This window comes from Pagrus pagrus, assembly GCF_965226575.1.
Source record: "Pagrus pagrus genome assembly, chromosome: 18".
Lineage (NCBI taxonomy): Eukaryota > Metazoa > Chordata > Actinopteri > Spariformes > Sparidae > Pagrus > Pagrus pagrus.
This window is the reverse complement of record NC_140202.1, coordinates 25,426,687-25,450,383: the sequence shown is the minus strand read 5'-3', so window position 1 is coordinate 25,450,383 and position 23,697 is coordinate 25,426,687. Positions and strand designations below refer to the sequence as shown.

Here is a 23,697-nt window from a genome sequence, read left to right as displayed (position 1 = left end):
ACTTTGTAACCTTGCGGATCAGTTATTTTCTGCTCTCTCGATATAGTAACACCACATATAATCATAATCCAGTAGAGTTCAGCCAGAGGAGCTTTGACTCCCACTGAGACGCTCATGCTCAAACTGAAGACATTCGCACTGAAAGACACTTGAGCTGAACTTGTTGAAAATTTTGTTCCTCAGCCAACCACAGCGCCAAGCAGTGCCGGACGCCGTGCGCCATGAGAGCCACCTGCAGCGAGTGCACCAGCAGCAGCTCCGAGTGCATGTGGTGCAGCAACATGAAGCAGTGCGTCGACTCCAACGCCTACGTGGCCTCCTTCCCCTTCGGACAGTGCATGGAGTGGTACACCATGAACACCTGTCCACGTAAGACATCTTGTTCTCCTCATTTACTTTAACATGCCAATCATCGTGATTCTGCAGAACACTCCACAGATTGAGTCCAAAAATGAAGTCATTTTATTTAATACAAAGCCAATATATGGCATTCAGTCTCTTTTCCTAACAGTGTTCAGTGTGAAGACTGGCGAAGTGAAAAGAAATTATTTAAAAACCTTGTGGCGGGACATTTGATGAGAGCAGGCTGCTGTCCTTCTGCCTGTAGAGGTCTTAGGTATTACTTTGGGAATAAGTTGTTCAGAGTTTCTCAAAAACGAGGACAACTGTTGTGACGCTTCTCCTTTTAAACTGAACCAAACACTCTAAATAAAAGATTAACGAGATTGAGAGCAAATAAAGATTGTATAAGAGATGGTTTCGTCTGTTCGTCCGTCACCATTTAATATTTGTATTTATTTGATTATTTGACAAGGACAGCTTCTAACAATAAGCTAATGTATCTGTAGTCCCTGTGCAGGAGACATCTCTGTTAAAAAAAATGAACACAGATTCAAGATGATACAAATCGATTATACATCAACTAGATATCACAAGATTAAGGGGCTGTTTACATCACACTGGTTTTCACATAAAACTGTAAACTTTTGTTGTGTTTTAGCCGTTCTGTCACACAACAACTGCGTTTAGAGGACCTGAATTCTCTCTTAAGTCGAAAAAACCCATTGATTACAAATAAAACATTTAGGTTTAAGTGAGCACAAATCTCTGCTCGCACTTCTTATTCCAGCTCCCCGCTCCTTATCCCATTCATTCTGAACAAATTTGCAGTTGCCGTCGTAGAAAACGACTTTCTGTCTGACACGTGAAAATGTTGCAGCACTATTTAAACCTCTGATTAAGTTGTGACAGCTACATGCATAACTCCCCACCCTGCCAGGCGAGGATTCATGAGCTCCAATCTATGAAAGGAGGAAAAAACTCAAATAAAAGCATAAATCTGAGGTTCGCTCACATTACGCTCCACTTGCAGTTAATGCTCAACCACTTTAGCATATGTAGCGATCTTCATCAGACTTGAAAAAAGACCCTAAAAGGCACATTTTTAAATAACTGTGGCTCCCTGGAGCAGATAATCTTTAAATGTTTGTTTTTTTTAACCTTCATTTAGCCGAGCTCATTAAAGCGTGGCCCCTGCAGTAGATGAGATGGGGATTAATAATCTGGTTTAGTAGTTTGATAACTTGCTCTCTGGCTGGTGCTTTGGTTTTTTTTTTGTACGGCGCAGCGGAGAACAATTTTCATTTATTTAACCTGGCAGGTCAATTAAGTACAAATTGTTGATTACAGCCACGGGCAGAGGAAAACCCCTTGAGGTGGAGGAGAGTTAGGAATTAAAATATAGGCAAATATCTATAGAGAGCAGGTGGAGGGAACCCAGCGGCTCAAGTAACTGTTGAGCCCTGTAGAGGTGTTTGAGGTGTTGTTTATTTAAAGTTTCAGAAAGGCCCACCAACAAACTTACACTTACTAATTTTTTGGGTCTGTTAACATTGCAATTGAAACCTTTAGTCACACAAAGGAACCCCACTGAGAACAACACTCTCTCTCTGCAGGGATATACAGCCCCCGATTTCCAGAAATGTTGTGGATGTTGTTTTAAACTTTAATACAGAATACAATGATTTGCAGCTCCTACAGTATATTAAGTTGAATACAATACAAGGACAAGATATATAAACGTCATTGTTTTCTGTAAATGTTCTGTTAATCATGTTCACTCGTTATGAAGTTTATGCCTGCAGCACACGAAGTGAGAAGAACCACAACATCCCAACTTCGGTTTGGGGTTGTAGATAAGACAATGAAAGTCCACAACACTGTTCATGCTTTAACTACGGAGCTTAAATCTGGGATGCAGAAAGCTTAGCTTCTGTATAGAGAGTTGAAGCCTGGGGAAACGGCTGCCTGGCTCTATTTAAAGCTCACTAATTGACACGATGTATGTCATGTGTGTTTTTCTAATTCGTGCACAAACAGAAATGTAAGAAAAAGTCTTCGTGGCATTTATTTGCCACACAGGTGTGACTGAAACTGTTGTTTTGCCATTTCACTTTGTGAGCAGATTAAACGAACAGAACACAACATGTTAATTAGTGCGAGTTGCTGTTAGGTATGTTTTAACATTTGGGAGAGAGGCGGGCAAGCTGTTCGACTCTTTCGTATGCTAAGCTAAGCTAGTTGCCTCCTGGCTCCAGGTTTGTGATTAATGCACGACCAAAGTGGCGTGGCTCCGCTCATCTAACCCTCGAAAAGAAGGCGTATTTCCCAAAATGTCAACATTCCCTGTAATGTAAGAGGTTCTGGAAACACTTACTGCTCTCTCTTTTTATGACAGGTGGATTTGAAAAGAAAAAAAATATGAGCTCTCAACAGGCATAAAAAACATCACACTTCACAGTAATGATTTCTGTTGCTGTGATTTGTGTTTTGCTGCAGCGGAGAACTGCTCCGGCTACAGAACATGCGGCCAGTGTCTGGATCAGCCGGGCTGCGGGTGGTGCACCGACCCCAGTAATACTGGCAAAGGTCAGTGCATCGAGGGCTCGTACCGCGGGCCCTTCCAGACCTCGGTCCCGGCCCCGTCCACCCTTCCCGGCCTCCCCGCCAGCCCTCAGCCGGCCCTCAATGCCAGCATGTGCCCCGGCGAGGCCAAATACAACTGGTCCTTCATCCACTGCCCAGGTAGGGAAGAACTCACCCTTAATTTCTTTTAATGTATTGTATAAATGTTTGTGCATTTATACTTTAAAGGGGAATTACAACAATTTTTCACATCGAGATCAGTTTACTTGACATAGGAAGTGCAGAGGTGATATCATATTTTTTTTTTTTTTTATAGCTCTGTAGGAACTTCTTTTCTGTTTTGAAAATTAAAAATGATTTTCCAAAGAGGTACTTTATGGGGGGAACCTTGCATGAAACAGATTAACATCAAAGCATCAGAGGCTGAGTATTTTTCGCGTATGTTTCCCTCCAGAGATCGCTTAGTTTGGACACATGTTAGCAAAGCTGTCACACTCAGAGCAGAACCACAGGATTATGAAAAGGTGCTATGTGATTTATAGCATGATTTAATGGCTAAGCTATTAATTCATCCATCTGCTGATCGTGAAATCTGTTCAGGAAGGGATAATGTATATATTTATGCAAATCATTTGCTTTCCATATAACACTGCCCTGATTATTAGGTAAAAACTGCTGGGCTGTTACACAGTCTGTATACATCCATGTTTACTGTTCTTTGGTTCTTTTGTAACAACAGTGCAGAGCTCCTCTTGTTCCGGTCCAAATGAACTGAACCACAGGTGTGAATTTACCCTCCGTCTAAAGTTTGGGTCACACCGGATCCTCCACTTATTGAGACCCCCTCTGTCTTCTCAGTGCCCTCTTTCAAACGCCACACGTCGAGATTCTAATGAAGGCAAAATTAATCTGCAGCTCAAGCTGACATAACCACCCAGAGTTGTTGTTTTTAATTTCAGAGCCAAAGAAAAAACATTATGCAACCGTTTTCTGGGGCTGAATATGTTGTTTTGTGACGAGTAAACAGATCCTCCTGAAAATGTTTGTCCACTCACAGGGATTGTTTTTCTCGTTCATTATAATCTTAAACTAACAGAAATGACCCCTCGGTGGTTATTGTGACTTCTCTCAGTTTGATAGAGCTGCTTAGCAGATCTTGAGAAATTAACCCAGCGGGCACAGACGATATCAGAGTAACATTATTTGTCACATGAAGCAGCCGGCGGGGCAGTTCAGGACTCATTTAGATCGCTGACTGCACTTCAGTTTGTGTACTTGCAAAAATTAACAAACAAATTAATTCATGTTTGGGCCTGGGGCTGTTTACCAGAACTTTTTTTTTTTTTCTGTCCATTGTGTGCTTTCTGTACTCTTTATCAGCCTGTCAGTGTAACGGCCACAGCCAGTGTGTCAACGAGAGCGTGTGTGAGAAGTGCGAGGACCTGACAACCGGCCGACACTGCGAGAGCTGCATCTCCGGTTTCTACGGAGATCCGACCAACGGGGGCAGCTGCCAGCGTGAGTATCCGCGGGGCGGTTCAGTCCTGCACTAAATCACCCAGTCAGTCCTCCTGCGCACAGCTTCATTTAACTTGTCAGTGTTTTACAGTTCAGGTTTATGTCGGCCATTTTCTTGATTCCTGGGTGCACAGTAAAGCGGCCCCGTGGGATATTACAGATTTACTCTGCTCACCGGCTAATACTGACAGTCAGTCATTCAGACAACCAATCAATCGTCCGGGTCCCTCGACAGCTTAATTTAACTCGCCGATATCTTACTGCATGTTCTGTGATTTTTTTTTTTTTTTTTTTACTGTTTTCAGAGCTGTAATTCCAGGTGTCCTTCTGGAATATATATTTACTCACGTCTCCATCACTGACAGCCAATCAATAAGCCCGCCTCTCTGCATATCTTCATCCTGTCAGTGTTGTGCATTTATTGTTTATGCTTCTTATTTTTCTGCCTCCTGGTTATACGGCGAAGTTCCCCCTCAGGGGACATTAACGGGCACACGTCACAGCTAATCAGGGCATTCTCTCTATCGGTTTGAAATAATCAAGATAACACATGTATATAATTTAAGGATAAAATTATAATATGACTTGTTGTTCCACCAGCTGTCCTCACAATCACCAAACCCCTAATAGACATTTTGCATCTGTTAACGGACACAGAAACGGTCTCTTGGGATGTGGAAAGTCACCCCGAAGCTTGCGTAGGAGACGCAGCATTAAAGTTTGGTTTCACCTCTATGTGCACAGATTTTAGCTTCAGAACTAAACTTCTGGATGGGGGACACAACTTTCGCTTCTTGTTTTTTTTTTTTTTTTTTTCCCCTGAAAAAAGAGGGACCGTTGCCTTTCATGCAGCTGTGTGCTGCAGACAGGGTTGACTGTTGTTGGTGCCCATGTGGTGAACAGCATTTCAGAGTGTCTGGGACTCCCGGGGTCTGTGTGAAAATGATGGCTCCAGGGGCCTCCTGAGGGAGTTCAAAGCCAACGTCAGCAATGAAGAGCAAACCTAGAGGGGGGTGGGCTGCTAGCCTGAGCTGAACCCAAGTAGTTCTTTGTTATTGGACCAAGTTTGAGCATGAGAGTAGTTCACAAGTGTACAACGGGCAAAGACTGTGTGTTATTAGATCTTTCTTGTGTGTGTGTGTCTTCTACACTCTTAAAGTTGGAGTGATCCACTCTGGAGACCGACCTTTTAAAGGTCCTATTTGAAGAGTCTGATTCCCAATTTGTCGAATACTGATGCTTTGGGGTGGCAGCCGGCCCGACCCGACCTTAATCCCAATGCATCAGAGTTGGGAAACACAAAGCGTCAGTATTTGACAAGTTGGGAGTGACAATCACAAATCAACTTTATTACAAATTGGACCTTTAAGAGAGGAGCAGAGCGATCAGCTGATTACTACCCGGTGGTTAGCTTCATCAGGTGGTGTAGGAAGGCTCTGGAACAGACCCAGATGTTTAGTAAGGCTAACCGGGAACATCTGACTGGATCCTAGGATGCAGGAAACATAGAGGAAAGCAGAGTTGCCATCAAACCAACCAATAATCTGTAGATGTTTGTTATATAGAATGATAACAGTCATTAAATGAAAACTGAGGCACCTAAATATTAAACTATTTTCATGTTTCATGTCTCTTGTTCAGCCTGCAAGTGTAACGGCCACGCCAGCATGTGCAACCCGAGCAACGGCAAGTGCTTCTGCACCACTAAAGGCATTAAAGGAGATCGCTGCCACCTGTGAGTGTTATCTTCTCCATCCTGTTTCCTTCTGTCCTGACTCTCACATGTACTCTCTTCTCCACTCAGGCTTTGTCTGCAGTTGTAGGAAAACTTTTTAACTTTCTATAACTTAGCCCCCTGCAGTTAAATACTGGGTCGGAGAATGTCATTTAGACTTTTACTTTTTGTTTTGACCAGAGAAACCTAGTTGTAACCACTGGTGACTGCGGGTAGTTTCTTTCTGATGCCGCAGGAATTATAAGGCAGTCGACAGTCGGTGTCACTGACACCAGCAGAAGCCTCAAGGCTGCTAAAACTTGTTTACTTGAGTTGTTTGTCATTCGCACAGCAAGTAAGCACTGGATTATGTAGAGCACACAATTATGAAGTCAACTGCTGAACTAGAAAATTTGCCGTGAGCAAATTTGGACCCCATCAGATGTAGCATTGCAGCGTTATAGCCTGTTTATTGCATCAGGCCACGCTCTCAAAAGTTTGATAACCAATTACAAACGCTGACTGATATCAAAAATGAATACTTGAGTTTTGTTTGGCTGCATTTAAGTATGATATGTACCAAATTTGGTGAAAACTTTGCGTAGTATTTGCTGCAGCAATCCCATAACTAGTCTAAAAACAGCAGCATGGTGATTTATTTACTAACTCTGTCAATGTGGTTCTGCACTAAAGTAAGAACAGAAAAGCTATTAACTCATCAGCACCTCATCTTTGCTTTGGAGGAAGTTGCTCTTAGTCATAGAGATGTGAAACTTGATATAAATCTGTATTTGTAAATGTTTTCAAAAAGTCGAGAACTGTTTTTTTTAATTTGCAAAAATATTGAACCACTTGAAGTTCAGGGATTATATTTAGAAACTAAATTCATAAAACACACCTGCAGAGCCACGAGTTAATCTGTTGAGATTTTTAAGAAAAAGGCTCAGTACACACTACATGTCTTTTTTTATTGGCACACTTCTGTAGCAGCTGTTCATTAGTGCTAGCAGCACTCATCTTAACCCTGGCCTTCATTACCATAGGGCTTCCCAAACCCCATTAAAAACCTTGAGATACAGTTTCAGACACGAATTGGTCATCAGCACGAAAATGAAGCTATTTTTCTCTTTTAAAAATCAGAAGTGTTTCTTTTAGTGATGTCTGTCGGCTTCAATAGACCTTTTTTTCATTGTTCTGTTTTCTTTTCACTGTTTTCAAGCCGAGTGAAGGTCAAGTCTGACTGCGTGTTGTCACAGCTCCTTGTGCGATGCATTGTTTTCCTCCCGCTTTGCTTTTACCAACAATCGAATCACCCTTTCTTCCTCTGTGTCTTCCTCTCTTCGCCTCTTGCTTCCTCCCCCCCACCATGTTCTTCCTCATTTCCGTTCTTCCATCCTCTTCCAGGTGCGAAGTCGAGAACCGTTACCAAGGCAACCCCCTCAAAGGAACATGCTACTGTAAGTGAAAATCCAATTACCAACTTCAGTGAAGATATCAGGGACGGGTCACATTTAAGAAACCACTGTGAGGCCGTTCTCTTTTTTTTTTTTTTCGCTTGTTCAGGTCAATGTCAAGACAGTTACATGGCTTCTGAATCAAAGTAGCTCTCAAGTAGTTTGATGTTTAAAGAAGTAAGAGCCAGAGGAGAAACAGGGTATTTTTTTTATTTTATTTTAAACAAGTCTTTGGTGAAGGGAATCGAAGGCAGATGAAAGAGAATCGTCGAAGAATGTAAGGGAGCAGTGACAGTCATTGTGCCACGCACAGACTGCAGATCGGTCTCTTGTCATGACTTTCCTTTGGCTATTGTGATCATTTAGTCTATAATCATTCTGTCCTTATGCACTCATTCCTCATTATGTTATGATCTGATAAACAATGGCAGACCCGGTGGAGTCGACAAATGTTTTGTAAGCCTTTTTATTGACCGTTCCTACGTGCAGTCATCACGTATGAGCCAATAGACGCATGTGGTGATGTCTTAATCTGCAGAGACACTAACGTCGGACATTAACCTGTTACACAGCCCCCAACAGTGACTACTTGCATGCTCAGTAGACCTGCATTAACATCCCAAAGGGCAAAAAAGTCAGCAAGAGAAAGGATAATGGATTTAAGAGATGACACAAATGAAACCCAGGGGGGAAATCATTTGGTCGATGCTGCCTCATGTATGACTCACTGACTTCTTACATATACTGTAGTGTTATCATAGTGATCTCCAGCTATAATTTACAGCACGCTAGCCCACAGCCATGTAAACCCTCCATTATCATGACCTTCACTGCAGACACAGACAACTCACAACACTAAAATCTTCAGAAAGCCAATAGAGTTTTAAAATCGAAAAAAGAAAGGGGCTTGTGGATGATTTCCTGCCTCCGAGCCCTTTCTGAAAACATGTACTTGTGTGACTTTCAAACTAAACTAATCGAGCTGTTCTTCTTCTTCTTCTTGTTCCTTTGTAATCCCCACCACGCTCTCCCACACCCACACCGCCGGCTCGATCGCTTCAAACAGACACGCTTCTCATCGACTACCAGTTCACCTTCAGCCTGTCGCAGGAAGACGACCGCTACTACACCGCCATCAACTTCGTGGCCACACCTGAGGAGGTATGTCTCTGGCTGTGAACGCCCCACCGCCACAGCAGCTGTCACTTTTATTAGGATTAACGATTGTTCGGTCAGCACCAGATGACGGTGATGATGATAGTGATTAAGGTTTTTCTTTCCCCCCCTCAGGTATTCTCAGAAAAAGTTTAAAAAGTTTAAATACATAGAAGTAATAATAAGAAAGTCGATGTGAAAAACATTCAATATGTCGCTGTCCTGTGACGTTTATAGCTGAAGCTTTTAGTTTTGCTGCCTGAATGTGCCACGGCATTCGTAACAGTGACATTAGTGCTTGCATGGAAATGTTTAAAATGGGTGAAAGCAGCCTCTGTAATCACAAAATCAGAGTGTACTCGTGCTGTGAACCTGACGTATGCGCATCTTACTGTCTGCAGCCTTTAAATTGCTGCGCCTTTGACTTTGGACTCGGTCTATTCGCAGCCGATTTCTGCTGCCTAAAGATGGCAATGCGCCATCGATGTGCCCGACCGCACCTCATTTTAAGACCAACACGTCCAGGGATGCACAGGTGGGCGCGAGCACATTTGCCATTTACACAACGTGGGCGCCGGGTGTGAAAATGACACCTGCGTTGGTTGGAAACTGGCAATGACACTTGTGCTGCGCTGTCCCCCGCTCTGCGCCGGGCGCAACATGTAGCCCAATGAGCAGACTGTGAAGTGAGCACAACTAGATACAATAAAGCTTGATTACAGATCTGTTGCTGAACTAAACCAGATCTGGTCGCTCTCTTATCAATGATGAAGTTTGCATCATATTTCAAGTGATCAGGTAGTGAGTTACAGGACTTTGCTGCTGTCTGAACTAAAGATGTTTTGCAGAATGGGACCTGAAGCTTCTCTGGTGGATCTACTGCAGCACTGTAATCTCATGATCTATTTGCAGAAAGGCTGAGGAGCAAGTCTGTTTAAACACTAAAATCAATACAGTTTTCTTGCATTGACTTAAAATGTGAGAATGATTATATCTTGCTTATCAAATGTCAACTTTTCATGAGCTGAGAGAAACTGGCCACGTTCAGCACGATGACAAGAGGTTGCTACTGGCTGATTAAGCCCATGAAATCACATTTCTTCCTTCAGTCTATTGAATAGAAATTCACAGGACTTTAATTTACATACGCACAAGTCATTAAGGAGAACTATTAGAAGCAGCACTCATAAATGCTGAGAGTATATTGTTTTAAAATCTCCAAAAGTAATGAGAAGGATTTTAATTCCAAAGCTGTAATAAAGAGAGCGCTTCTGCTGTTGGCTCGATAACAACCCATTTAACACGAAGAGAGGCAGCATAGCAGCAAACTGCTTAGCGGGATTATATCATAATAGTAACTTTATTAAGTTAAGAAAGTCCCATTGAGACTGAGATTTCATTTTAAGGGGGGGCTTGCACACATCAGGTATAACTACACAATTAAAAAACATATAATATATCAAGCTAACAGTTTAAATCAGGGCACAGCCAAAGAAAGCTTGTACAGAATCATATAAACACGAGAATAATGTTAAAATAAAAAGGCATGAGATGATAGTAAAGAAAATAACACTGGCACCGCTCTCGGCATTATAAATGAGAATAAACAAAGACTCCTGGTTTGACACAGAGGAAGAATGAAGTGTAACGCTGTAGTGTAAACTCGCAGTCAGCCGCACAGATGTTTTCACAGCAAATGAAAGCTTGTCCGGTTGCTGTTTACCTGGCTGCAGCATCTGGAGCCCAAACTGCAACACAAGGGTCTGATTAGATATTCCAGATGGCGTCTTTTCCCCCTGACAAAGCTTTTCACCAACCGCTTCCTTTTGTCTGCTAGAGGTGTGCAGAAATAATTACGCGCCTTTCGATTTAAAAATATTTAGTATGTTCCTCGTCAAGCCTCTTTAATTATTCATCTCCACTAAAGCTGTTTAAATGACTATTAACAGTCATCAGTGTGTAAACATCAATTACGTCTTAATCTAAACAGACTCGATGCTATCAAAGCCGATAAGAGTTTACAACTGTACTTACAGTATTTTTAATACATCTCATTTTCATCGTTGACGCTCGTCCAAACGTTTGTTTTGCTAATTCAGCTTCCATTAGCCGAGCAAATTTGCTCTCGTCTGCGACACAGTAACTGTTTGAACAGCTGAGAACTGGTTTGAGGCGGTGAAAAATAAAAAAACCCTGCTCTGCATTTACAGTAAAGCAGAGTGGCCTTGTTTTCTTTTTTATTTCGGTCAGGGTTCATCCCTCTCTGCTGCACATTTATATGATATGTGGGATCATATAAATGTGTAATGATGATGGTGATTTCATGTTTTCTGTGTGTTCTCTGTCTCCTCAGCCAAACCGGGATCTCGACATGTTCATAAATGCCTCAAAGAACTTCAACCTGAACATAACCTGGGCCGCAAGCTTCACCGGTACGTCTCAAGAAACAAACCTTACGTGATATTTAGCTTTCAACATGCAGGGATTTGCAGGTTTTTCTTTCTTTTATATCACTTAAAGTTGGAAAAAAAGCACATTTAAAGGTGTCACCTTGGGCTATTTCTCACGTTTTATAGACCTTCTTTTTTTCTTGAGCCCTTTTTTTATTGGTTTTACAAGCACCGCACAAATTCTTAAACAGAGTGAGATGGTCTCGTAACAGTAGTGACAGCGGTACAGATCATCCCCAGCCCACCCTCAAACTCAGGCAGTCTGCGGCAGTGAAAGAGACAAAAGGAAAGAGAAATTGGGGAACAATAAGTAGAAGGCCTAAGTTAAAGGACGCCTAGCAGCATAGTGAGTTGTGGTGAGTGCTGGAAGTCACACTCAGGAACACCAACCAGTTGTGGCTCTATCATAATGTCAGGTTGCCAACTTAAAGTTCCCGTCGTGTCTTTTTGGATGCACCTTGTGCGCAGCCTGTATTCAGAAACTGTACCTTTTTAAACGAGCCGGCAGGACTTCTGTAAGGTTGACTTCAGTCGCTGCCCCTCAGCATGGCCGAGTTTGCAAAAACACTGGCAGAGCTGATGCAGAAATGTGGTTGGCGGTGGCCCGCTCAGGCCTGTGAGAGCTGACCAATCAGAGCAGACTGGGCTCTTCAGGAGGAGAGTGTCAAACAATAACAGTAAAGCGTGTTAGCGTTTTCTAGTAGAGCCAAAATAAAAATATGAGCCTAAAAAAGGGCTGAATAATGGGACCTTTAATTCAGTGAAACATAAAGTGACAGCAGGTGACAGCGCTCACCCACCTTCTGTCCTCCGACTGCCAGGTGTCTCCACAGGCCTTTGCCACAGTTTAATATGGAAAGACACATTTAGATCAGATCCTGTGTTTGTTGTAAATGTAGGAGGGTGGGTGAGGATGCACAGACGTCAGCCTGCTCAGGAACTCACACTTGCTGGAGAATATGTTTGGTATCCTAAAAAATGGGATAATCGCATACAGAGAGTGCTGTCATGTTTGATTTGTTCATCTCGTATGGATGAAAAATTATTAATTTATAAGTTCTTGTTTAGGTTCATCTCCTCTGAGTTTATGTTGTAAAGAGATGTTGTTAGTGTTTAAATATATAAAAAGTGTACCTGCATCTTCCTCCTCCTTCCTCCTGTCCCTCTTGTCTCTTCTCCTCTCTGGCATCTAGCAGGCACCCAGACCGGCGAAGAGACCGCCATTGTCTCTCGGAGCAACATCAAGGAGTTCAAAGACAGCTTCTCTAACGAGAACTACGACTTCCGCAACAGCCCGAACATCACCTTCTTCGTCTACGTCAGCAACTTCACATGGCCCATTAAGATACAGGTTAGCTTCAGCGCGGCAAAACAAAAATACAACTGGTTCTTTTTCAAGTAAATAAGATGTCTTCGGTAGAAACATTTGAAAGTTGTAGTCGAGCTTTGCTAGATGTGAGTGATTGCAGTGATTGTATGCTTCGCTAAAATAAAGCACATGCTTACATTTTGAGAAAAAGGGAGGCAAAGTGCAGAATATTGCTTTTGAACTACATCCCGCAGATATTATAATTGTTAAGTAATATTCATAATCATCGGTTTAACAATTAACACCTTAGGCTGCACTACACACACACACACACACAACATTTTCTCTGCAGTAGAAGATCGACTCATTCTCTGTCTTTGTTACGCCTTAGAAACAAAAATCAATTTGGAGACATTCGGTTATAACACTCAAGGGTCAGCATCCACTGACTGATATTTTGAACCGTGGAAAGAAAGCTGACAGATTCCTTGAATATATATAAATGAAAGGCTTTGTGCTTTGACAGGACTGAAAAAGCAGAAATGATGGCGATTCCTGGAAACTTTAAAGCGAATAAATTGTGACTGAAGTCGAGGTAACCACAAAAAAGGGAGAAATGCGAGATCCATTATCCTCCCTGCTGCACCTTAACAAAAGTTTCAAACTATTACAGCAGATGAATCTCGCACTAGATGGGCCTGCTAACCTGAAACTGTACCCAGTGCTGCTCTTAATCCAAGTCATGTTGCTTCATAAGTAACTAGAGTGAGCCTTCTGCATGAGCAGCAAGAGCATAGAAATAGATAAAATCCTGATTTACTCAAGTAGAACAAACTTAAACAGGCCACGCTGTCCTGAATATTCAGGGCCTGTGGAAGCACTGCTTATGATGAAAATGTATGTTTTCATGCATTTAAATTAAAGCCTCTACAAAGTACCACACGTCTGGTCTCCTGATGTGCTTTCATGTGCAGAGTTATCCCATATTCGCCTCGTGTGCAAAGAAACACTTCCACATACGCCTGTACACCCGCAGATTTTTGGATTAAAGTGCAACAAAGCTGTGGTCGGTTTCCACTGTGACCGGTCAGCTCGTCTCATTCACAAGCTACTTTTCCGCTCTATAAACCAGAGAACTGGCTGGTAAAAATGGCGAAATGTAAATGTTGGCTGTCACCAGTAAAATGTGGTCAGTGGGGAGGGAAAAGAAGTTTCCTGCTTTTGGTGCACGGGAGCTTTTCTCTGGCATTGATGTGGCTACTTGTGTCGATGTAGTCCTGAATGGTGCTCTGTCTCTCGCCTGGTGGCTGGCGGTGTGAGTTTTCTGCAGCCGGGCTACAATCGCTGCTGCACTCAATGAACCGCTGGTGAAGAGAAAACTGCTCCTTAATAGAGCTCTTACTGTACGTGGCCATTTTTTCATAGTACAACAGCCTTTTTAATGTGTAACAAGCTGTTCAGTGCTGTCGTCCTCTTTGTCCTCAGTGTGCATTCTGTGCTCAGTTGCCAGTTTACGGTTGCCAGGTGCAAAGAAGGAGTCGTTGTTGGCCCGTTGTCTTAGACTGCATTAGCTTGTTTTGCGAGGCGCATAGTCGTTTTCAAGTGACGACAAACATATATAAGAGTCCCATGACATGGTGTTGTTGCTTCCTATACTTGATACAGCATGCTGGGGCTGAACATTAGGCAGTAAAGTATAATATTCCTAGTGTATGATGACACAGAGCAGAGGGTCAGAGGTGGAGTAGGACATAGAAATACCCCTTAAAGCTTTGTATCTACATGTATCGCTCTTAACAAAGCCGCTCAATGACTTATATACTGACATACGTGTACACTAGTTAGAACATGGGTGTCTTTGTGGTATGATAAAGGATGGAATAAACTCAGCATCAATATGTAGTTTGATGCAGTAAACGAATGCACGGACAGGATTAGCTGTGATTGGTTTAGGAGCTCGAGGTGCTCTGGGCCCGGCTGTTTGTGCACTCTGTGCAGCCTTGCCCGTCTGTGTGCCTCCCAGAGCAGCTCTGGAAGTGATTTGACTGGTTGCCCCGTGCAAGCTCCTTCCCCCCCTTTGCCCTCCTCCTAAACAGGAGAAAAATCCTGCCTCCATCCTCCATGTCCTGCCTTGTGAGAGCTTTTAGTTCTCTCAGCCTCAGAACTCCAGCTGCTGCCAGCCAGCCTCAGGAGGTCCCCAGTGCGGCTCCACAGCAGAACAGAGAGCTGAGCCATTTCCCCCCCTCTCTCAGCCTTCCTCTGGTCCACCTCACCTTCTGTCTTGAAGGGTGGGATTGTACAGAAGATCACCCCTGTCCTTGTCATTTTTCATCCTTGCACTCATGGAGCTTTACCTTCGTCAGCGAGGTAACATTTTCCACTTGTTTCTCTTCTCGTTTCCTGCCACCGCTCCTCGTCTCACAATCATTTTTCTTACTTCTTCATAATAACAGCGCTTCGTTTTTCTTTTGTTGCCTTTACTTACTCTCCTTTTCTTCAGTGGTGTACTGCAATGTGGCATTCGGATGTGTGTGTGTTTGTGTGTGTGTGTTTGTAATCGTAGGCGGTTGGTCCTCCAGTGTTGGCAGGCAGAGATCGGAGTGTCGGAAAAACGGTTCATAAACAGCAGCCGAGAAAGAGCAAGGGCAAAGTGGAATGTTAAGTTGAAACACATGCTGCATTCAGAGTGGGCTGTGCAAGCTAAGCTCTCTCTCGCTCTCTCTCTGCTTTAGTGTGAACACATACAGAGCTCTCTCACTCACTCTCACTCTCTCTCTCTCTCTCTTCCTCTTGCTCACCAACGCACCACCTCAAGGTTGCCTCTGTTTGCTTTTCACGTGGTCGGGAAGAGTTTGCGAGCAAGTTTTTGCTTACGGTCATTTGCATTGACTTCACTTGTTGCAGTCACCGCCCAATCTGTTGCACTAAATCAGCAGCACACATTTGTTTTGTCCCCAAATGTGAACAGTTGAGCTTCAGTTCTTGGCATTTTATAAAACTTATCCACCTAATGTGCTCCAGATATAATGTACAGGACTCCTGAAAAGCACAGATGTTGCAGTGCCGGAACAAAAAGCTTACAGCTAATGACTTTGACCGACCCAAAAACGCGATCTTTTAACAATGGTCAAATTGAATTCTGCGATGACTTCATCGCCATCGAGCAGCTCCGATCATCAAAGCAAAATCAATTGCACCGAGATTAGTCAGCGAGGAGCACTCCCACCCCCTTTTTTTTTCCCTTTCCCGATGAAGAATAGATCTGAATTTAATGATGTTTGTAATGAAACGCAAATCCCAGACTAATTACATTAAAGAGCTGTGATCTCCTGTTCCGTGCCTTAGTGAACATGTCATGATATGGTAGAGATTAGAAAAGCCTCCAATTTAATACCCCGCTGTGGAGTAGCAGCAGCTGTAGCTATCAGCTGGCTGGGCCCGCTCTGCATATCTGTGTGGACTCGTGTAGTGTTTATCTGGGCCATGCATGGCTGCCTGATGGGTGCGTCTTGATACGGATCACAGAGAGGTTGGGAAACAGAGACTGAGTGATTTCGCCAGCTTGCGACAGTGGCGGGTACAACCTCAAATCAGCCAGCCGCTTATTATTATTAAACAGTCGATTTAATTTGCTGCAAACAAATTAAAAATTAAAAATGACACGATGCATATAGATAAATATAGACAATGAATACAAATATACGAAGTAATCCAATAAGTACGATTCTAAAATGTTAAATATAAGCAAAGAAGATAAATATTTTTAAAAAAAACAGACGCAGCTGTTGACACAAAACAAAACTAGACTATCCTCAGAATCATTCATTTAGAAAGCACTACTTTCATAATTAATATCATTGACTTATGTGTTCAATAATCAACCTATTTCTTATTATTTTTCAAACAAACTTAAACCAAGCAGCTCTGAGAAGCTGAACTTTGACGCTACTGCTTTGAGCTAAATGCTAACATCAGTATGCCGACATGCTAACAGTATAGATGAGGTATAATGTTACCTTTCTGCACATCGCGTACCCCTTTCACACTGGACCAAAAACCTGCTAGCACCCACTAACACCTGGCTGTTGTCTTCAGTAAGGAAAGGGTTAGCTGTGATGGAAACATGACATCCAGGTGAACACGCACATTTTTAATCCCTTCTCTGTTAAAGAAGTTGATGCGAAGATACTTCTCATTGCTCTAACATCGTTTAATCGACGTTGAGTCTGAAGGAGCGACTGAAGTCAGACGTTTAAAAAAGGAACCACTGTAACATCGTCATCGGCCTCCTTGCTGTTTTCTTCTGTTCCCTGTTTTTTACCCCTTAATGGCACAAACCCAACACACGGGACACACCAGGAAATACAACATCTGCACACATGCACAGGAAGTATCCCACACACACTCGCATATTTAAAACTCATCCTCCTTCCGTCCTGTCTTTTTTTGTAGCAACCTGTTGAGCAGCCCTCCCCTCGCACCGATAACGACACTTGTCTTCAAAACTCCAATACGGTTGAAGCTGCTGTCAGAAGCCATTAAAGACAGAATATTTCCAGTCTTAATGCCCGGCGGCAGGCTGACAGGGCCCTGCTGCGATATCCTTTGCGGCCCCTAAAGAGTCACCCTCTGCTGGGCACGTAACGAGAGCATCGCCCGGGCCTCCCGCCGCCACCGTCAGCCTGCCTCTCGGTGACAAAGCACCCGCACACGACTGACACTCGAGATTAGCCGCTACAATAACTGTTATCGCGCATCTTCTCAGCGAGACGGCCTGCTTGTACTTCTCAAAATGGAGTTATGCAGCGTTGACACGACGCTGAAGCTTCTATTTTATTTTCTCTCGTGTTGAGGAAGTTTTGTACTTGAAGGGGACTATTTTGTCATCAGACGAGAGCATTATGCGTCTCTGATCACCTAGAGAAATAGATGTCTTTGTTAGGCTGCTGTCACAAAGTGAACCGGGTTTCAGTACACCGGATGACAAGGCTTTCTTTGATAATACTAAGCTTTGCTCTTAAAAAGAGTCCCTGCCACTCACAGTTTCATACAATCTCCACTAGTTCTTTCTTTAATCCTTTCATTTTCTAACTCCTATTTACATTCATGAGCACAGGAAGTAATATATTCCCCTCCAAACCATTTTCTCTTAATTGCACGTACCTGATTGGCTTCTTCTCTGTTGCACTTTGTGAAGGTGCAGTGAAGATTATTTTTTTGCCTCCCTATGTTGGAGAAGCACCGAGGAAGTGAGCAGAAATATATTTTGGATTGTGATGTCAAAAAGTGAGTGAGAAGTGTTCAGAAAACCTAAAAAATATCCTCTTTCTGGCTGCTCGTGTCACAGGATTTTATCTCAGCTCTGCTGCCGCTGCCATATCTTTCTGTGCCCCCCAGTCAGGAATACTGCGAATGCAATGAGTAGATTAATTGATTAGCTTCACTACTTTGATAACGCCGAGTCGTTTAAGTCGTTTAAGAAGCAAAATTGTCTGCATTTGCTGATTCTAGTATCGCAAATGTAAGGATTTTCTGCTTTTCTCTGTTTCATATCACTCGAAAATTGGATAATAAATATTGGATATATTCGAGCACTGAACTGCTAGTTAGACATAAGCAATCTGAAGATATTGACTTGTGATGTTACACATTTCTAACAATTGTTTAACAAGAAAAGCCTCATTGAGGATAAAAAAATCGTTTCTTTCTAGAGTGCACTACAAAGAAAGCGGCGAGTTACACATGATATCATCATTTCATCATCGTCTCATCCTTGAACAGTTTCATGAACCCACATCCTTCTTTGTTTCTCCGCACAATGTACATCAGTAACCGGTGATCAATATCCATTTTTCCTAAGCTGCTGACATAACTGGAGCTTGCAGCGTGAGCTCCGGTGCCACTGTTTACGCTGCTGTCAAAGTTTTCTCGGGGTGTATTGGCACCCTGAACTTCTCTTCAGTGTTCAACAGTCTGTAGGAAAATGATCACACTGAGGATTCGGCGCTCAACAGTAATCAACAGCAACACATTAGCGAGCCAGATGGTGCTGACTACACAAGTAAATGAGACCCCGGGCTGTTTACAAAACACACACACACCCCCCTGTCATCGCAGCACAGAGGCCAATGCCTTCGGCCTTGTGTTGTGTTCTTGTGTAAAGTCGCTGTAGAGTTACACACATTTTCCCCCCGTCAACTTTTTCCACGCACGCATTGTAAGTCCTGATCACATATTAGGTATTCATGGTCTAATCCTACATGCACACAGCTGGGTTTCCCGGCTTTTGTCTTTTTTTTTTATTCTCCTTCCTCAAGCTGCTTTTTTTCCACTGGAATTGTATGCAAATCCCTGCTTTGCAGAGGAATAATAAGCAGGAGTGGTGATAAGTTCTGGTCCAAGGTGTCACCTCGGAGGAAGGAACGTGTGAGGGGAATTCTGCTGCGGGGAGGAGGCGCAGTACCCCGATGCTGCCAGAGAGAGGCAGTGTTGTGTTGTTGCAGGAATGAGGCATTTTTTTGGGGGGGGGTGGTGGTTGTCAGCATAAGTGTAAAGAGGTGGCGGAGGAGGAGGAGGAGGGGGTGGGGAGGTGGTTACGACACGGCCAATGTTACCCCTGGCAACCTTGATTAAGACAGGATGTCGTTAGTGCAATTGCTCTTGCGATGATTACATAGTGAATATTTCTGCCCACATGTGCAGGAATGGTGTTTTTTTGTGTGTTCGTGCAGGCAGTGGGCAGCGGAGAGGCCCGGCTGCTGGCGCGTCGTCGCTTTGACAGGCATGCAGTCTGGAGCACAGATAAGCAGACTGACTGGGAACCTCCCAGTAGCTGTGATTAAGGAGTTGTGGGTACCATGAGGGAGCAAAAAGCCCTCGGAGATGGCGTATTTTGAGCCTTGTGAACCAGAAGAAATATAAGCACTTTGATTTATGTATTTAAAGGCACATGTTAGTGGAGCGGGTTAGTACTCTATCTTGCGTTATGAGTTGAAACAATGGCGCGCACACAGCCACTGTCCAGCTCGACCCACATCTAATGCTGATGAGACACAGAGAAATACATTTCTTCACAGCACAGTTCAGGACAGCAACACTGAAATAAAATGACATGAAATAAATTCATCTTGCTGCTCAAACAATTACACCACAACCTACCACAGGGTCCGGTAACAGCAGACTGTTGACGGGGTGCACCCGTGAAGTCTGCAAGGGCCCGTCCGAGTGTGGTGTTCAAATACCGTAGTACATCTCAATGGCATGATACAAAATAATAGAAACTGTAATGGAGACAGCAAGACAGGTAGTAATGGCAAGTGAGATCATTAACTATACTCCGTTACATTGGCAGTACAGTGTCATTTATACACAGTATAAGATCCACAATATATACATACGCAGTGTCTGCCTTTGTGAGCAGATGCAGCCTTACCCTCCTGCTCATTTCTGTGCCTTTTTGTCAGATCTACAAGGTCGTGTCGAGTGTATAATGCTGACCTCTTGCTTTTAAAATCTCCCTTATTAAAGCAGATTCTGACTCTGGCTGTTGTCCTTTCTCTCCCTTTTCTTAGATCGCCTTCTCGCAGCACAGTAACTTCATGGATCTGGTGCAGTTCTTTGTCACGTTCTTCAGGTGAGCCGCTCTCCTCTTCCTCTTCCTCTTCCCTTCTGTTAATTCACTTCTAGGAGGCAGTCGGCTTCGACGTCCGTGAGGGATCTACGAAAGCCGCTCCGCTCTGTCTGTCTGCACCGGTCATTACTATAAAGAAGCGCTGCAGCTCGGTCGGACTCCGACCCTCTTATCTTATTCATCCACGTCATGCACACACAAGCACAGTTGCTTACTTAACAGTACCTCTGCGGTTCACCAAGTCAACAGGGAAAACGGCGGTCTACAACCTGCTCTGAGATATTAATATGTGTTAATGTGTTGACGTAGCCCGGCATCCCCTGAAATTTGTCTTGATTTATTTCAGCAGCAGAAGATTTATTACCAACCTGTCAGCGCCAAAGCAGGAGAGAAGAGTGTTTAATGTAGGTTGTGGGTTGAGCACGCAGTGTGTCCGATTTGAGGATGTCGTACGTATCATTCAAGGGAAATGCTTCTCGTTGGAGTGTCAGAGTTAATTCTCTGAAGAAACCGATCGATGTGATGAATCAAATCTCTCCGCTTCATGCTGCATGTAGAGGCAACCAGAGCATGGCTGTCCCTGGCCTTATATACAGTCAGGTCAACAACTGAAAAAGCAGTCGCTGACCTCATGACGATGTTGATTCAGTCAGGCACACATTCAAGTATTGATCATATCTCCCTCAGTACGATGGCCTTCTAAAGTTAGTTGACTCATCTGACCACAATCAACATTTCCACAATACGCGTCACATTCACATTACATGTATATAAGATGAGCATCATGCCAGGAGGTGGAGGTGATGGTGGTGGCGTCAGCTGAGCGAGGTAGCTGTTTGAGACAGCATTTCAACATTTCTAATATTTTCAAAAAAGAAGATATTTGTGTGAAAAAAGTGGCTATTTTTGTTAAAAATTGACCCCAAACAAACACAACGTATCCGTTTTCGTATTGCCGACATTTTATTCTGGCTATTGTGTTGGTTTGTGTCCCATCTCAGGCTAACAGTATTATTTTCGTGAACATGACTAGAATCTTTTTCTCTGAACCTGAAGCTGCATCTCTCTGCAACACCCTCTAGACTTAGACAAGACGCAGAGCCCAAATTACACTGTAGATCTGCAAACTTTATTTATACGCTGGCACCTTTCATACACAAATGCAGCTCAGACTGCTTTATATATAATGTTATATATATATAATATTGGGCTGCAGCTAACAATTATTTTCGGCAAAAGTTAGTGGGGTCTATTTCTGGGTCTGGACCCGTCCTTCATCAAAGTTTTGCAGAAATCCGTTTGGTGTTTTTTGTGTAATCCTGCTGACAAACCAACCAACAACCAAACAAACGGACATGGGTGAAAACAACTTCCTTGGCGGAGCTTTTACCAATTTATTGTCACCTAACCTGACCTTACTGTTGATGCCAATAGCAGTTTCAACGTTGAACATCGATATCGTTGATAAAAGTTGTCTTGTCGCGCCGTGCAGACACCCTGGAGGGTACAATCCTACATCACTGAAGCAGGCCGTGACGTTAAACCACTGGCATCAAGCAAATCCAAGATTTTCAGCTGCTAAGTTTCTCCTTTAAATCTCACCATGTATGACAGCATCACACGTTCAGTGAGTCAAATCTTTAAAACCCTGAGATTCCATATGATTGAAGGGAGATGGAGATATATTTGTCCTGCGCATTACTTTGCACATATTTCCCCATGATTCATCCTGACAGTTTCTGGTATCTTTGAAAAAGCTTTGGCATCGTGATGAGAATTTAAAATAAATATTCTCCTTGGCAGAGCGTCACGCCGCTCTGTACTGATGGAAGCACTGGTTTTGCTGGCAGGGCTGAACACACGTGCATGCGTGCCGAGCTGTGATGAATCCCCGGGCCGGCACTCCACTTCTTCAGGAACTGCTGTAATGTGTTATCGATTTAAAAATGAGAGGGGACTTAAAAAAAAATTGGGCAGACGAGTGTGTTCCATGCATGCTCGGCTGCATCATGTTTGTATTTGTTTCTCTGGTGCGTCCTGTAGAGTGTGTTTGTGTGTAAGTGTACGACCCAGGGGAGAGCTGTAGGACTTTACTCACGTCTGCGTGCTCGCCGCAGTGCCCTGGTAGAAACCGCTGGCTGTTCCAAGTCCTGCTGCTTTTATTGATCCAGCAGCCATGTACAGGCAGGAGATATCTGAAAGATTCTCTCTTTTACTTGTTTTTGCCACAAGCTCTTTGCCAATACAGTGATGTTCAATAAACCGTATGTTTCAGCGTCGACTGAATAACTCCTCTGCACCGAGGTTCATTTTTGGATTAAAAGCTGTAGGAACACGAGTGCTGTTTTACCCCCCCCCCTCGCTCCCTTTGCATACAAATGCCGACCCTGCAGTTACTCGCTCATGATGCTTGTATGTGTGTACACATGTGTCAGCACTTGACTGGTTGTATGTCAGCATTCGACGCAGGCAGCCTGCGCCTGCTGTGTGCAGGAAGCAGGCAATCCATAAACAGAACGGCCCCTGTCTGTGTGCGCCATCTTTCTCTTTACCTTCTCTTTTTTATTACCTTTCCTCCTTTTCCGCTCCTTCGTCATCTCTGCCTCATCTCCTCTTCCATCCCTTGCTTCTCCTCTCACTCTTCTTTCATCGTCACCTCCCCTTGTCTTATTGCCTCCTCTCCTTCTCCCTCTGCCTCCTCTTTCCTCTCCATTGCCTCCCTCCCTCTGTACCCCCTTGTTCCATCCCATCTCCTCCCTCCCTGCCTTCTCTGTTTTCTTTCCTCCCAGCCTCCCACCACTCCCCCTGACTTGCTCTTAATCCCACAGCTCAGTCTTTCTTTTTTCCTTTTTTTCATGTGTATTCTGCCTGCCACTGATTCAGCACAGATGAGCAGAGACCTAAAGTTAGCGAGCTCGCAGCCTTGTCCCTGTTTGCCTCTGGTTCTTTAGGCGCAGCATTGTTTGTGTTGCGGGGGAGGAGAGGGATGCTAATTAACGTGGAAATTGTTTGCTCTTCTCCACTTCGACTTTCTCTGTGACTTAATCTCACTCTTACTCACTCTCGGCTCTCTCTCTCTCTCTGTGCCATGTTCCCCTTTGGGGACAGATGAAGGTGGTGCCATCCCGTTATCTGCAGCACCAGCAAAGATACCCACACTCGTATTCTCCAGCCCCAAAACAGATGTATTAAACATCAACGTTAGCAAGATGTGCTCACATATTCACGTCCATCTGTCCAGCAGCCTCTCACCTCAGATTCGTTATGATGAATCATGAGTTTTGCGAGTAGTTTGCCATGAGTGTTTTACAAATTGAATGTTGTCTCTTCTTGTGCAAATGTAGTGTTTTCTTCCAGGCCCAGAAAACCCCCCTGGAGAATGTGAAATTTCCAACACATTTTTTTGGAAACGCAATGGAAATGTATTCTTGAGCTGTTTCTTTTTTTTCTCTCTCTGCAGCTGTCATGTTTTCAATTTAAAACTTGGCTGCTACTAAAGCAAGCGCCCTTTGAAGTAATAGTGACCTGAATGACAAATTTCT

The 23,697-nt window shown here is 43.5% G+C and overlaps 1 protein-coding gene across 2 annotated transcripts in view; it reads left to right on the top strand.

Moving 5' to 3' along the window:
- The window catches only part of atrn (attractin), a 138,617-nt gene that overhangs the window by 49,348 nt on the left and 65,572 nt on the right, over window positions 1–23,697 (top strand). The window contains exons 17-25 of one of the 2 annotated variants that reach the window (XM_084381620.1): window positions 184–369; window positions 2,839–3,084; window positions 4,306–4,443; window positions 6,085–6,178; window positions 7,562–7,614; window positions 8,678–8,772; window positions 11,120–11,198; window positions 12,413–12,567; window positions 20,097–20,158. In XM_084381620.1, the coding sequence (XP_084237746.1) occupies window positions 184–369; window positions 2,839–3,084; window positions 4,306–4,443; window positions 6,085–6,178; window positions 7,562–7,614; window positions 8,678–8,772; window positions 11,120–11,198; window positions 12,413–12,567; window positions 20,097–20,158 (1,108 nt within the window). Of the gene's footprint in view, window positions 1–183; window positions 370–2,838; window positions 3,085–4,305; window positions 4,444–6,084; window positions 6,179–7,561; window positions 7,615–8,677; window positions 8,773–11,119; window positions 11,199–12,409; window positions 12,568–20,096; window positions 20,159–23,697 lie in introns of both variants that reach the window. The other variant, XM_084381619.1, reaches the window with a different exon arrangement.